This window comes from Fundulus heteroclitus, chromosome 14 (genome assembly GCF_011125445.2).
Source record: "Fundulus heteroclitus isolate FHET01 chromosome 14, MU-UCD_Fhet_4.1, whole genome shotgun sequence".
Lineage (NCBI taxonomy): Eukaryota > Metazoa > Chordata > Actinopteri > Cyprinodontiformes > Fundulidae > Fundulus > Fundulus heteroclitus.
In genome coordinates, this window is record NC_046374.1 from 26,110,582 (window position 1) to 26,124,302 (window position 13,721).

Sequence of the window (13,721 nt, forward strand, 5' to 3'; positions counted from 1 at the left end):
GCTCCCACCCATCCACCATTGTCCAGATACATAATACATAGATGCATAATTTCCCTTCCCCATTACAGGTATGCAGAATTATGCAGAACTTTGCATTGGGTTAAAATATGAATGCATTATGTGTTACAAGAACGGTCGGAGTCATGAAGCAAGAAGAACGAGGTCCCCAGAGTTCAAAGAGGGCAGAATGGAGTCGGATGATAAAAGATCAGAGCATATGCCCAATAATTAGTCTCGTCAGATCCTGATTTTCCGCCCTTCTTCCTTTGCTTTGAGCTTGCAATGTTTACATCTAGATGCTTTATTTGTCCACATATACCCCCCCTCCACCTCCACCGCTACCCCTAAAGACATTAAAGGGACAGCTGTAAACAGCGTGGTCAAATCCTACATATCGAGTTTTTTTTTTTTTCCAGCCAAATAAGATGAGATGGTTCCTTTGCGATCTTTGCGCTCATGCTTCACAAGTGCAGCGTAAACAGACTTCAAAGTAGGGAGCATCATGATTGCGCCAGCGGAACGTGATTGGACGGGCCGAAGTGTTTTGTCTTGGCAGAGAGGAGGACGTGAACTCTTATCACCACCTGCCTGCAGCAGGGTGGACAGATATACGGACGGAGGTGGTCTTCCTTTGTGTTTTCAAAGCAGGATTTCCTTCTGCCTGTCCCTCTGCTGCCCCTTTGGCCTCCAGCGTGACCCGAGGAGGACGCGGCCACCTGCCAAATCCGCCGTTTCACATCAGAACTGAAACCTGTTTGAGCAGAAACGTATGCTACTAAGATTTTTTATCTGCTGTCATTAATTAAGCTTAACGAGTTTGTCTAATTGTTATAGTGGTCCCATTGCCAACGAACATCTGAAATGTTGCTTAGAGCGCTCAGGAATCAGGAAGTTGTTGTTGCACTTGGACCGATTTATTTCCTGGTACGTCTCTGTTAAATTAAGCAAACTTTGGTCGTCTGTTTTCTTTCTGTAAGCCTAAGAAATCTAACTCCCCCTTTTGGATTATCAGTGAGGAAACTGAGCTCTGACACTTTTGTTACCGCTCTCCACTTTTTCCTGCTCTGCTATCGAGGAAGTTTGGCTGCTTGTATAATCTCCTTCCTCAGTTTACACATGAAAATATATTTTTCTTCCCCCTCGCATATGACATTACTTGTAACCAACAGCGTTCCCGGGCTGACGGCATGAACAACGAGCCTTGGAGTCTGAATTGTAATTTTTTTCAGTAGAGTACTGCAAAAACAGAACTAAATATATTTAAAAAGGTCTTGAAATCAGTGCGTTTGTCTTTGATTTAAGTAGGTGAATAAGATTATGCACTGCAAAAAGGGAACTCAAAGTAAGTCAAATTTTCTTGAAATTGGTATATTTTTCCTTCATTTGAGCAGCTAAATAAGACTATTTGCCAATGGAATGAGTATGTTTACCCCTAAAATAAGATAAATAGACATCCTGCACTTGAAATAAGATCATGGAGATGGATTGTTCTTATTTTAAGTGCAAAAATCTTATTCCATTGCCAAATAGTTTTATTTAGCTGCTCCAATCTAGGATAAATACACAAATTCCAAGAAAATTTTATTTACTTTGAGTGCCCTTTTTGCATTGTGTGCCAATGGGATGAGTATTTTGACCCCTAAAATAAGATAATTAGATATGCTGCACTTGAAATAAGATGATGGAGATTAATTGTTCCTATTTTAAGTGCATAAATCTTATTCCATTGGCAGATTATCTTATTTACCTGCTCAAATCAAGGATAAATTTTAAGAAAAAATTAAATTAAAAGAAAATTTTAGTTATTTTTAGTTCCGTTTTTGCAGCGAGCAAGTGAAAGTATGGCGCTGCAATAAAGCCAGATAGAATAAACTGATCTAAAAAGAGTAAGGCAAGGCAAGGCAAATTTATTTATATAGCACAATTCAGTACAAAGACAATGCAAAGTGCTTTACATGATTAAAATATAGCAAAATAAAACAGAATAAGAGCAAGTAGGAATAAAATATAGATAGAAAATAGAACAAAAAAGTGGTGATTCAGTTAACTAGGACAGTTGAAGGCAATTTTAAACAAATGTGTTTTTAATCTTGATTTAAAAGAACTCAGGCTTTCCGCACTTTTACAGTTTTCTGGAAGTTTGTTCCAGATAATTGGAGCATAGGAACTAAATGCTGCTTCTCCATGTTTGGTTCTGGTTCTAGGTATGCAGAGTAGGCTGGAGCCAGAAGACCTGAGTGGTCTGGATGGTTTATACGCTGATAACAAGTCTGTGATGTATTTAGGAGCTAAGCCATTTAAGGATTTATAGACTAACAGAAGTATTTTAAAGTCTATTCTCTGAGATACAGGGAGCCAGTGTAAGGACTTTAGAACTGGGGTTATGTTCTCTACTTTCTTAGTCTTGGTGAGGACGCGGGCAGCAGCGTTCTGGATCAGCTGCAGCTGTCTGATCCACTTTTTAGGAAGACCTGTGAAAACACCGTTGCAGTAATCAATTCGACTAAAAATAAACGCATGGATTAGTTTTTCTAGATCCTGCTGAGACATTAGTCCTTTAATCCTGGAAATGTTCTTCAGGTGATAGAAAGCCAACCTTGTAACTGTCTTTAGATGCTTTTGAAGGTTCAGGTCTGAGTCCATCACTACACCCAGGTTTCGGGCCTGATTAGTGGTTTTTAGCTGAAGCGACTGAAGCTGTGTGCTAACTTTTGATCTTTCCTCTATTGGTCCAAATATTATTACTTCAGTTTTGTTTTTATTCAATTGGAGAAAATTTTGGCACATCCACGTATTGATTTCTTCTAGGCATTTACTCAGTGCCTGAATTGGTTCATAGTCACCTGGTGACATGGTGATGTAGAGCTGTGTGTCGTCTGCATAGTTATGGTAGCTGATGTTGTTATTTTTTATTATCTGGGCTAGAGGGAGCATGTAGATATTGAAAAGGAGGGGACCCAGAATGGACCCTTGGGGAACCCCAAATGGGATTTTTGTCATCTCTGATGTAAAGTTACCTACTGATACAAAAAAGTCCCTGTCCTTTAAGTAGGATTTAAACCAGTTGAGTGCTGTACCAGAGAGGCCGACCCAGTTCTCCAGGCGCTCTAACAGAATGGAGTGATCGACAGTATTAAATGCTGCACTAAGGTCCAATAGAACCAGCACGGTGGTTCTTCCACAGTCTGTATTTATGTGGATGTCATTAAACACCTTGATAAGGGTGGTCTTTGTACTGTGGTGAGCGCGGAAACCAGACTGGAAAACGTCAAATCGGCTGGTCGTTGTTAAGAAGGTGTTAAAACACAGCTTTTTCAATAATCTTACTGATAAAGGGGAGGTTTGAGATGGGCCTGTAGTTCTGGAGTAGAAGTTTGTCTAAATTATTCTTTTTCAGCAGTGGTTTGATAATTGCTGTTTTTAGGGACTGGGGGAAAACACCTGACAGGAGGGACGTGTTTATTATCTGAGTCAAATCAGACGCTATGACAGGTAAAACTTTTTTAAAGAAAGCTGTGGGGAGAACATCAAGACAGCATGAAGAGGAACTTAGCTGCTGAATGATCTGCTCTAAGCTTTTGTAGTTTATTTGGCTGAATTGGGACATTTTGTCAGGATAAGTTCCAGCTGAGTACCGCTTTGGTTCTGGAGCTGGTATGGATGTACAAACTGATCCTCTAATTTTTAGGATTTTCTCAGTAAAGAAGTTAGCAAATTCATTGCAGGCCCTGGTGGAGTGGAGTTCTGAAGCCACGGACACAGGAGGATTTGTTAACCTGTCGACTGTGGCAAATAAGACACGAGCGTTATTAATGTTTTTCTTAATGATCTCAGAGAAGAAAGATTCTCTTGCATTTTTCAGTTGTAAGTTATATCTGTAAAGTCTCTCTTTATAGATGTCATAGTGAACCTGGAGTCTATTTTTTCTCCACCTGCGTTCAGCTTTGCGACATTCCCTTTTTTCACTTCTAACTGATGGAGCATTTCTCCAAGGAGATTTTTTCTTCCCGTAAAAAACCTTCACTTTAACTGGAGCAATGCAGTCAATGATGTCTGAGACTTTAGACTGAAAGTTATCTACTAGCTCATCTACTGAGTTGCAGCCCAAGGTTGAAGTAGCAGAGTAAGCTTGAATAAAAGTTTCTGTGGCATTGTCCTTAAAGGTGCGTTTTCTTACGATGTCCCTTCGGCTAAATGAGTCACTGGAAATGATACATTCAAAGGTAACGGAGAAGTGATCGGATAAGGCAACATCAGTTACATTGACCTGTGAAATGTTTAGACCTTTAGTGATGATTAAGTCTAAAATATGCCCCTGCTTGTGTGTTGGCTGTTTAACATGCTGAGTTAAAGCAAAGTTTCTAAGTGTGTCACACAGTTCTTTTGCACTTCTGTCTTCAGGGTTGTCAACGTGAAAGTTGAAGTCTCCAACAATAATTATAAAGTCATAATCAACACATATCACAGACAAGAGGTCACTGAAATCATTAAAAAAGTTTGATGTGGACTTAGGAGGCCTGTAAACATTCAGAAACATAGTTCGTACCGGGCTCTTTACCTGGAGAGCCAAATGTTCAAAAGAGTCAAATTTTCCCAAAAACACCTTTTTACACTTTAGTGAATCATTAAACAATGTTGCTACTCCTCCACCTTTCCTTTGCTGTCTGCTCTCACAAAGAAAATTGTAGTTTGGAGGAGTCGACTCCAGCAGAATGGCTGCTTCATTAGATTCATGTAACCATGTTTCTGTTAAAAACATAACATCAAGATTATTGTCAATAATGAAGTCATTAATTAGAAGGGATTTTCCTGACAGAGATCTAATGTTTAATAAACCCAGTTTATATGATTTGGTGGTTGATGGTGTCTTTGTGGCAGGTTGCATCTGACAGTTTATGACTTTTAAGTACGACTGATTATTCCTGTGTGTTTTCCTTTTGCTTTTCTTATTTCTGCCACGTATCATAACAGATATTCCATGTTCTCCGTCAGGAGGCCCAGGCTTATGCTGGTGGCGGTCTTGACTGATAAACGTACAGCCAGGGCCTGCTGTATATCACAAGGACGTTATCCGAAGGTCTTCAGGACAGGCATGTTCTGTGATATGTAGAGGAGGAGGAGGATCTGGACCTCTGCGTCCTTTGGAAGATGCTGATTTAGTCACAGAACTGTGGTTTTCAGAATTAATATGTGGAGAGGATGTCAACTGTAGACCAATCTTAAGGACTTTGTTCATGGTGTGAGAAAAATCCAGGAAAGGAACCTCTGGGCTTTGTGGAGAGGAAGGCGAGGCGGGTGTAGTCTGGATCGGTGTTTGTGACGAGTAGATGAATATATTTCCTTGTTGTAAATGTATGTTTTAAATGTAATCTATAAATCATCTGGATCTTATTTTCAGTAAACATAATGATCGCAGAGTTTTAGCTCAAGTAGATCCTCATGAAGGCCTGTAAGCAGGTAAGCGCTGCGTGTGAAGCATTTCTACTCCTTGCCGCTTTCTCAGCACGTTTGCTCCGATGCCTCTAAACTATCCTATGAATTTACAAACAGACTGAGCGAACTGAATTTATATGATGCATTTCTAGTCAAACTAGTCACTTGGAGCGTTACACATTCATACGCCGATACACAGAGAAGGGCCAGACGCTTCTACACTGATCCCACCCAGGCAATGCAATGGTTGCCCCTCTCCCATCAGGTAAACGCTTCAGAAGCCTCAAAGCCATAACAAATAAACTTAGAAACAGCTTCTTCCCAAGAGCTGTGAGGGCAATCGCCCCCTGATGGGAGACAGCAGTCCAACGCTTTTAAATCACCCCCACAGTTCCTAACCTCATTTAGCCTCGTTTGGCCTCATTGTGTGTAATGTGAACCGGAGTAGCCAAAGAGAAATTTTGCCGTGGTAACACGCAACAAATGATAAAATATTATTCATTCGTCATTCACAGATCAGTAGGCAACTTGGGCTTTAGCCCATCATGACTGGAGGAACCTGGAATCCAACAAGTTTGAGATTGCTGAGCCACATTTGCCCCTGGATGGATAATTTCAGTAAATAGAGTAAAAAAAGCAGCTTTTTAATGATGATCTCTTCAATCGGGTGGAGTGTACAACCTGGTTGCCTCCTAAATGTACTAACCGGTTGTTATCTTCCTTGGCAGCAGCGAGGGAGTCACTGGGGAAGAGTTGTGGCCCACTCTTCTCTGCAGGATTGCTTAATTTAGTGACGTTGCAGAGTTTTTGAGCAGGACTCACCCGTTTTAATGTCTGGTTTGCTGTGGGTCATCGTCTAGCTGTGCAGCTAAATTAGCTTAATTACAAATTCTCCAAATCCTGAGGCCGCACCTCCACCACCAGGTTTAACCGTATGATGTTTGACTCAAGAGGAGGCTGGTTAGCACAGATTTTCCCCCCTAAATGATTAAAATCATCATTTGAAAACCATATTTTCTATTTACTGAGGTACTCTTTCTCTGATAGATAAGTACTGCATCTTTCAGTACCTCGTTACTTCCTCAGTGACGGCGTAGCTAAAGGAAGACGACTGGATTCACCGATCCAGTTCGGATGTATAGTCTGGATTGGACTCAGGCGATTAGCCCCCTTGGTGGTGACTTTGTATTTGAAGCAAGGCGGGTTAGATGTGTGATAGAGAAGGCTATATCATCACGACGACCCTTTCCATGATTTCCTGCTGTAAAAAGATGCACATTGACTAACATATCAAAGCTAAATTGAAAGACACTGGGTTGGCGGGGCGCCTTCACGTCAATGAGCACCATGACCATTTTTTGGAACATGCGTACAGATAATACAATTTGTCCAAATCCACCAGATGATTCATATTCGCGTTTGAGCCACATGTGTGGTGAGGAAAGCAGATTAACTTTGACTGTTTGGAAGCAGACCCGTCTCCATACCCAGCGACCCGTCGCATTATTGTTCTCCTGTTGTGGATGTCGGTCTATGCCGCGCCGTTTCTGCACTGGTAGCAGCTGAGAAGTTAAATAGCAGACACTTTCAGGGATTTGCTCAGGCGTGTTGCAGCTGTCAGACACGCTTTCCCACTGGTTCTGCGCGGCAAAAAAGGGGAACTAAAGTAAAGTTTTCTTGCATTTGTCCTTAATTTGAGCACGCAACTTTAAACGACCACTTAAAATAGGGAACAACTCCTCTCCATCTTAATTCAGGTGCAGTACAGCTACTTATCATATTTTAGGCAAGGCAAGGCAAGGCAAATTTATTTATATAGCACAATTCAGTACAAAGACAATGCAAAGTGCTTTACATGATTAAAATATAGCAAAATAAAACAGAATAAAAGCAAGTAGGAATAAAATTGACTTATTCTAGGGGTAAAATCTTATTTACCTGCTCAAATGAAGGACAATTACACTAATTTGACCTACCTTTAGTTCCCTTTCGGCAGTAAGAGTAGATGTTAGCCTGACTTGCTCATCCTCGCATTTTTCTCAACTTAGAAGCGTCTGTCCTCTGTTGGTAGGTTACTTACTTCAGCAATGACCTAATGAACAACTGCCTTGAGGAAAAAAAGTCAAATATCAAGTTATTGAGTCAAATAGTTGGGGAAGGACATAATTACTGTCCATATTGAAAAAAAAAATGTTTTTTCCGTTCCCCTGAGGCTTCAGGCGAGGGAACGAAACAGAAAGCGAGACCAACTCCATTTGCCTGGATTTATCAAGTGTTTATTAATAGTAATGTCACACAAATTCACAAGTGTTTAAGACATGTCTGGCTCAGTTTGGTGTGTGTGTGTGTCTGCGAGTAGGTCTGTGTGGATTCGCTAAAACAGTGCAGTTATAAATAAATGACCACAAACAGAAGGAAAAGGTAATATTGCAACAGGAAAAATAGATTTCTCATTTTTAGAGGACAAAAAAAAGAAAAGAAAAGGTTGTTCAAAAGAGAACATTTAGCACCATCTATCCCATTATCATATTCAACAAATATCATAAAAATCTCATCTAAAAGCCCCCTACGTAGTAAAAAAAAAAAAAAATTACCATTTCTCAAAACACTTTGGAAAAATTAGTTTTTTTTTTCCTTAATGAGAATACAAACACAGCATTCCATTAGTCATCTTCTCTACGTGAGCAGTGTGTCTATCGTCTACAGGAAAGGTGGTGTTATATTCAAGATAAAGATTTAATTCAATATATATCAGGAGAGAAAAGGCAGAGGTCGAGAGGCAAGCACCAGAAAAACAGCACCCTCCACCGCCACAGAGATACCTCGACGTTTCGGTTTCTTCCAAAGCAGTTACCGAGTCAAATAAGGAGGGGGGAAACAAAAGAAATATACAATTCATTCAAAAAAAAGGGAGAACATTAATATCCAAATAAATAGAGAAAACATTTTAAATTAAATGTACAATTGCTAAAAGAAAATAGACTGCATACTGAAACAGAGGTACAGCACACACCAGAGGATGATTTTTTTTTTTCTCTTTTCTTTTTTTTTTTTTTTTCTGGTCAAAGTTCATACAGAGATAAAAAAAAAAAAAGAAACAGAACAAAAGACCTGATGACGTGTGACAGCTGAGTATTAATCTCCAGAAGAAATAAAGTATAATTCATAGAAACAAGATTTACATCAAATACAAGCATCTGAAAAAAACAACCGAACCCCGCCCCCCCCACTCGTTTAAAAAAAAAAAAAAAAAAAAGACTGTTGCTAAAACCCGTATCTTTTGAAGCATTCCAAACAATTGTAATTTTTTGTTTTTTTTTAAAATACTCTCTATTATTAGTAATTTCATTTTCTTTCTTTTCTAAATACAAGGCCAATGTGGTATATATCTAGGCTGATCTAGTTTAGAAAAAACAAACCGAAACAATTCATTTAAAAAAAATTATAATAATAATAAAATAAAAAGACAGCACCCCACAAAGTTTTCAAAAACGCCATGTACAAATTTCAGTATTCAAGACAAAAGAGAAACAAGAAGCGCCATTGACGCCGTCCACTGTCCTCCACAGTTTGTTCTGTGGCAGCACCAGCTGCCCCCGCTGACGGGTTCTGCTTCAAAGCACCATCCGAGAGTAAACTGGGATTTTATGAGCGGCTCGTTTTTTTTTTTTTTTTTGCTTTTTAAATCTTTTGATTCTGTAAACAGTAACAAGTAAACGTATTCAGCTGGCTGATCGGCATGTAGAAGCAGTAGAGAAAAAAATGAACAATAATAACGATGAAATGCTGGGCTGTAAAACCAAAGTGAAAAAAAACAAAAAAACTCTCTCTTTGTCCCGGCGCTGCAGGAGTTTTGGTTACGGGCTGAGGAGACGCAGACGGGGGGAGCTCCGTCACCGCGAAGACGAGGCCTGTGAACGACAGACAACGAGCCGCGGTCAGACGCCATCATCGCAAAGACGCCGCTTCTGCACGGACTGCCGGCTGTGAAACGTTCTGCTCACCAGGACGAAGGAGTCGTAGGTGCTCATGAGCTCCTCCATGCGGTACTGCTCCAGCACCACCACGTTGTTCAGGTTGGGGCTGCGCTGCCGGGCGCAGTCCTCGCAGTGCACCACGTACGTCTTCCTGCTGCTGCTCTCGCACGTCACAAACAGCAGGTCGAACACCTCCACCTGGGGCAGGAGACATTGGTCAGACACGTTAGCGTCACAGCAATTCATAGCAGGCATCTGATGTATGTAAAAACCAAAAAAACAGCAGCTATGATGATGTGGTATTTGGGGAGGGAACCTTTTTTTTTTTAAAGCAATTCTAACATGGAGATTTCCAATTTGAATACAGCAAAAAATTATATTTTTCTGTTGTTTATTTATTTATTGATTTATTTATTTCAATAAATAAATAAGGGATTTCAGCCATCATTTAGGCTACTGGAGGACATCAGGGTCTAATTTTCTCACTCTATAGAGTTCTACTGTTCTTCAATTATGCATTATGTGTTGTCATTTCTGCTTTAACTTTCTCTTCTCTCTCTTTTTTCTTCATAGTAGGTACATCTGGTCTGGCGTTCTGTTAACTGTGACATCATCCAGAGAAGACGGCTCACCCGCTACTACCATCTAATGTAGAACAGATTACTAGATCAATGTGTGCTTCTGTGCTTTTTTGTTTCTCTTGTTGTGTCTCTGTTCTGTCTTCTGTAACCCCAGTCAGTCGAGGCAGATGACCGTTCACACTGAGCCTGATTCTGCCGGAGGTTTTTCCTTCTCGTTAATGGGGAGTTTTTCTTCCCACGGTCGCTTCATGCTTGCTCAGTATGAGGGATTGCTGAAAAGCCATGGACAATGCAGACGACTCTCCCTGTAGCTCTACGCTTCTCCAGGAGTGAATGCTGCTTGTCGGGACTTTGAAGCAATCAACTGGTTCCCTTATATTGGAAATTTTTGACCAATCTGTATAATATGATTGAATTTGACTTTGTAAAGTGCCTTGAGATGACATGTTTCATGATTTGGCGCTATATAAATAAAATTGAATTAAATTGAATTGTTGCAGTTACCCAACAAATCCACTAGGGGGAGCCCAGTTAATCCAGAAAGTTCTATCACTTCTTAAATAATTTTTGCTTGTATTTAAAATGCAAAAGCCTAATTCCGACCTGTAGGTGGCAGCGATGCGCCGTCTTCCTACAATTGTCTCCAAAAATCAGCCTTTAAGGCCACGTGTCCTGCATGTTTACTCCGTCCTGGCTCATTAGCAAAGCTACTAGACGTGATTCAGCCATTTTTAATTAGCCGCGTTGAAGCAGGGACACATTTTTTTATATGCATCCGGACTGGAGTTTGACAACCCAGAGCATGCGTCATCAGATTCCACATTAGTCAATTAGGAATTAAATGATAAGTGTAATACATCTGAGCTGATATGCAGCGCAAACTTAACGAGTACCTGAACATTTATATTAAATGACCCAGGGAGAAAATAAGCTGCACTCTTGGTGCCTCTGTTTCTGAAATGACAGATTCAACTGCGTGTAGTCAAATTCAGTTTATAATATAATGTCTTTCGGTAAAAAAAAAAAAAAAGCCAATCTAGACAGTTAATATAAAATGTTAAATTATAAGACAACTCCACCAAGGGACCATCTTTGGTGATACAATCCTAATATAATCTGTAAATTGTAACTGGAGTATAGAGGGGAGCTTTTGTATGTGGACAACTTCAAGATTTCTACGTGGAAACCATAAAAACACCTTCAGCAAGGCGTGAAGGTCTCCGATCCATTTTTCACACCGACTTGGTGACTTGCATCTACGAACGGTTTGATCAGAAAGTAACATTTCTAAACACCGGTATTCGTCTAAGTTGATTTGTGTACGAGCGTCTGATGTACTTTGTTCCAGTTTCTGAACCTCGCTTCAAAAACGGACCTAAAAATGAGTAAAATGTTCTTAAAATGTGTCTTTTTGTCAGATTTGAGCAGGTAAATAAGATTATCTGCCAATAGAATGAGTATTTTGACCCCTAAAATAAGATAATAAGATAATTAGATATACTGCACTTGAAATAAGACAATGGAGATGGATTGTTCCTGTTTTAAGTGCAAAAATCTTATTCCATTTGCAGATCATCTTGTTTACCTGCTCAAATCTGACAAAAACACACATTTTAAGAACATTTTACTTATTTTTAGTTCAGTTTTTGCAGTGCTGGATTTTTATATGATGCGTCTGTAAATGCCGCCGCCAGGCTTTACCACGCAGGCGGTTGCTTCATCAGCTGCACGGCAACGGAGAGCAAAACATATCCGGACTCAAAAACCTCCATTATTTAGTCTTTAGGAACCGACAGGAAAAAGTAGAGAACCTTGGTGTGAGACCCGGCTCAAGCCTGAGGTACACGGCGACTGACAGCATGAATACTCACGTCACACTCATTGCAGTAGTAGGCCGGCTCGTCTTTAACCCGACTCTGATACGAGATCTTCTTCCCCTCAGCTACCAGTTGGTCCCGTAGGATCTGAATGTGTTTCATGGACTGCAGCAGGCAGTGTCTGGCAAGATGGACAAAGTTGCTTTAAAAAAACGGCCTTGCGTGGTTTCTACATCAAACGCAGCTATTGAATAAGTTTTCCGCGTCATTTCGGCCTGCCCTTACTTGATCATCTTGTAGGTGTCGGGATCGGTGATCTTGACGGTGCGGGCCACGTTCCAGGAAACGTGAATCATGGGAACGATGGACTTGACCTTCTTCACTTCGTTCCACTCGAACCTCTCCAGAGCCAGCTGGTACTGGTAGCCTGCAGACGTCACGTTGAACAATAAGGACCGACCCGGCCGTGCAGATGCGACTCACTGTGGGCCACTAGATGGCGCCCTCTTACCGTTCAAAGGTCCCACGTTCCAGGCTATGTTGTTGCACCACCCCACGGCCTGCACCCAGTGGACGGTGCCGGCGTTGATCCACACCAGGTCGCCGGGCCGCTGGATGAAGCGATAAACGGGGATGTTGGCGTTGTAGAGGTCCTCCAGCACCGGCCACCAGGACCCCGTCAAGTAGTCTACTCCGTGCCTGAGGAGACACGCGAAGAAAGAGATTTTGTAGCAGACTGAAATGCCTGATTGGGAAAGCGTCGCGTTGTCGTCCTCCGCTCACTTTTCGCAGAAGTCGTTGATCGCCTCCCAGTAGTCTTCGTGCACAGAGAACCACTCGCAGTCCCCGGGGCCAATGTTGATGTTAACCGAGCAAAAGTTGTTGTTTTCCTGGTGGCCTGTTAAGCGGAAACATTTGGTAAGCAGCCATATTTGTTCAACCTTTTTTACCGTGCGTTAATTTTTTTTTGTGTGTCATTTACCAGGCGTCCGGCTCCCGGGGACCTTCATGTAGAGCTGGACGGTGTTCATGCCTAAGATGGTGTGTCCGACGTGGCTCAGCATGTTCCCGCTGGACGCTACCCGCATGAACGCCGGAAGCTTCTGCAGCTCCTGAAGCTGGGCCTTCCACCTGAGCAGAGATCGCAGATATTAGCTAAAAATGCTAAAAGCAAACCAGTTCCAGTCAGGTTTTGCATGCACATCCTTGGGGCTGCACGGTATTTCGCAAATCTGTCGACGTCGCAATGTCATGGGTTGCAAAGAACTGCCCGGAGTGCAATAAGTGTTAGCTCATTATTTTAGCACCCTGTATTCTGGCTCTCAGGGCCCCGGATGCGTCTGGGGACATTTGTTGTTTAATGCAACATGAGGAGAAACGACAGCCAAGTTGTTTCATTCCCCAAAACATCACGAGTCAGACAGATGCAACCTTTTAGGGCTGGATGATATAGGAAAAAAAAGGATATTGATAAAGTGGAAATCCTATCTATATCGCTAAATATCAACAAATTTAAAACATACATTTTAAATTCAGCCTTGGCCATTTTATGCTGTTGGTTAGTTATCTATTTTTAGATACAGAACACACAAACATTGAATTCAAACTCAACCCTTTATTCAACCAACTTTTTACCAAAATTACAACTTTTTAGAAAAGAAAAAAGGAACGTGTGCTCTTTGAACTCTTTGAAGGGGGCGGAGCTTGGTGAGGGAGCGTTTCCTGGGTCTGTGCTGTGATTGGTTGGGAGGATGCAATGACTGTAATATTAACCTACATCACTAGTATGCAAAAGGAAGGAAAACTCTTATTCTATTGAACTTATTGACCTTTTTTTATAACTTTCTTTGTAATGTTAATTAATTATTGTCCAGCCCTACTTCCTTTCCAAAAAAACCTGGTGTTTTGACAAG

The 13,721-nt window shown here is 41.1% G+C and overlaps 1 protein-coding gene across 6 annotated transcripts in view; it reads right to left on the reverse strand.

Moving 5' to 3' along the window:
* Positions 1–7,687: 7,687 nt before the first annotated feature.
* The window catches only part of kdm6ba (lysine (K)-specific demethylase 6B, a), a 62,388-nt gene continuing 56,354 nt past the window's right edge, over positions 7,688–13,721 (reverse strand). For all 6 annotated transcript variants that reach the window (XM_036146627.1, XM_012882876.3, XM_021308619.2 and 3 more), the window contains 7 exons: positions 12,791–12,939; positions 12,592–12,706; positions 12,320–12,507; positions 12,094–12,235; positions 11,863–11,989; positions 9,438–9,608; positions 7,688–9,344 (listed from right to left, as the gene is read on the reverse strand). In XM_036146627.1, coding sequence (XP_036002520.1) covers positions 9,327–9,344; positions 9,438–9,608; positions 11,863–11,989; positions 12,094–12,235; positions 12,320–12,507; positions 12,592–12,706; positions 12,791–12,939 — 910 coding nt within the window. In that variant the 3' untranslated portion in view covers positions 7,688–9,326. The remainder of the gene's footprint in view (positions 9,345–9,437; positions 9,609–11,862; positions 11,990–12,093; positions 12,236–12,319; positions 12,508–12,591; positions 12,707–12,790; positions 12,940–13,721) is intronic.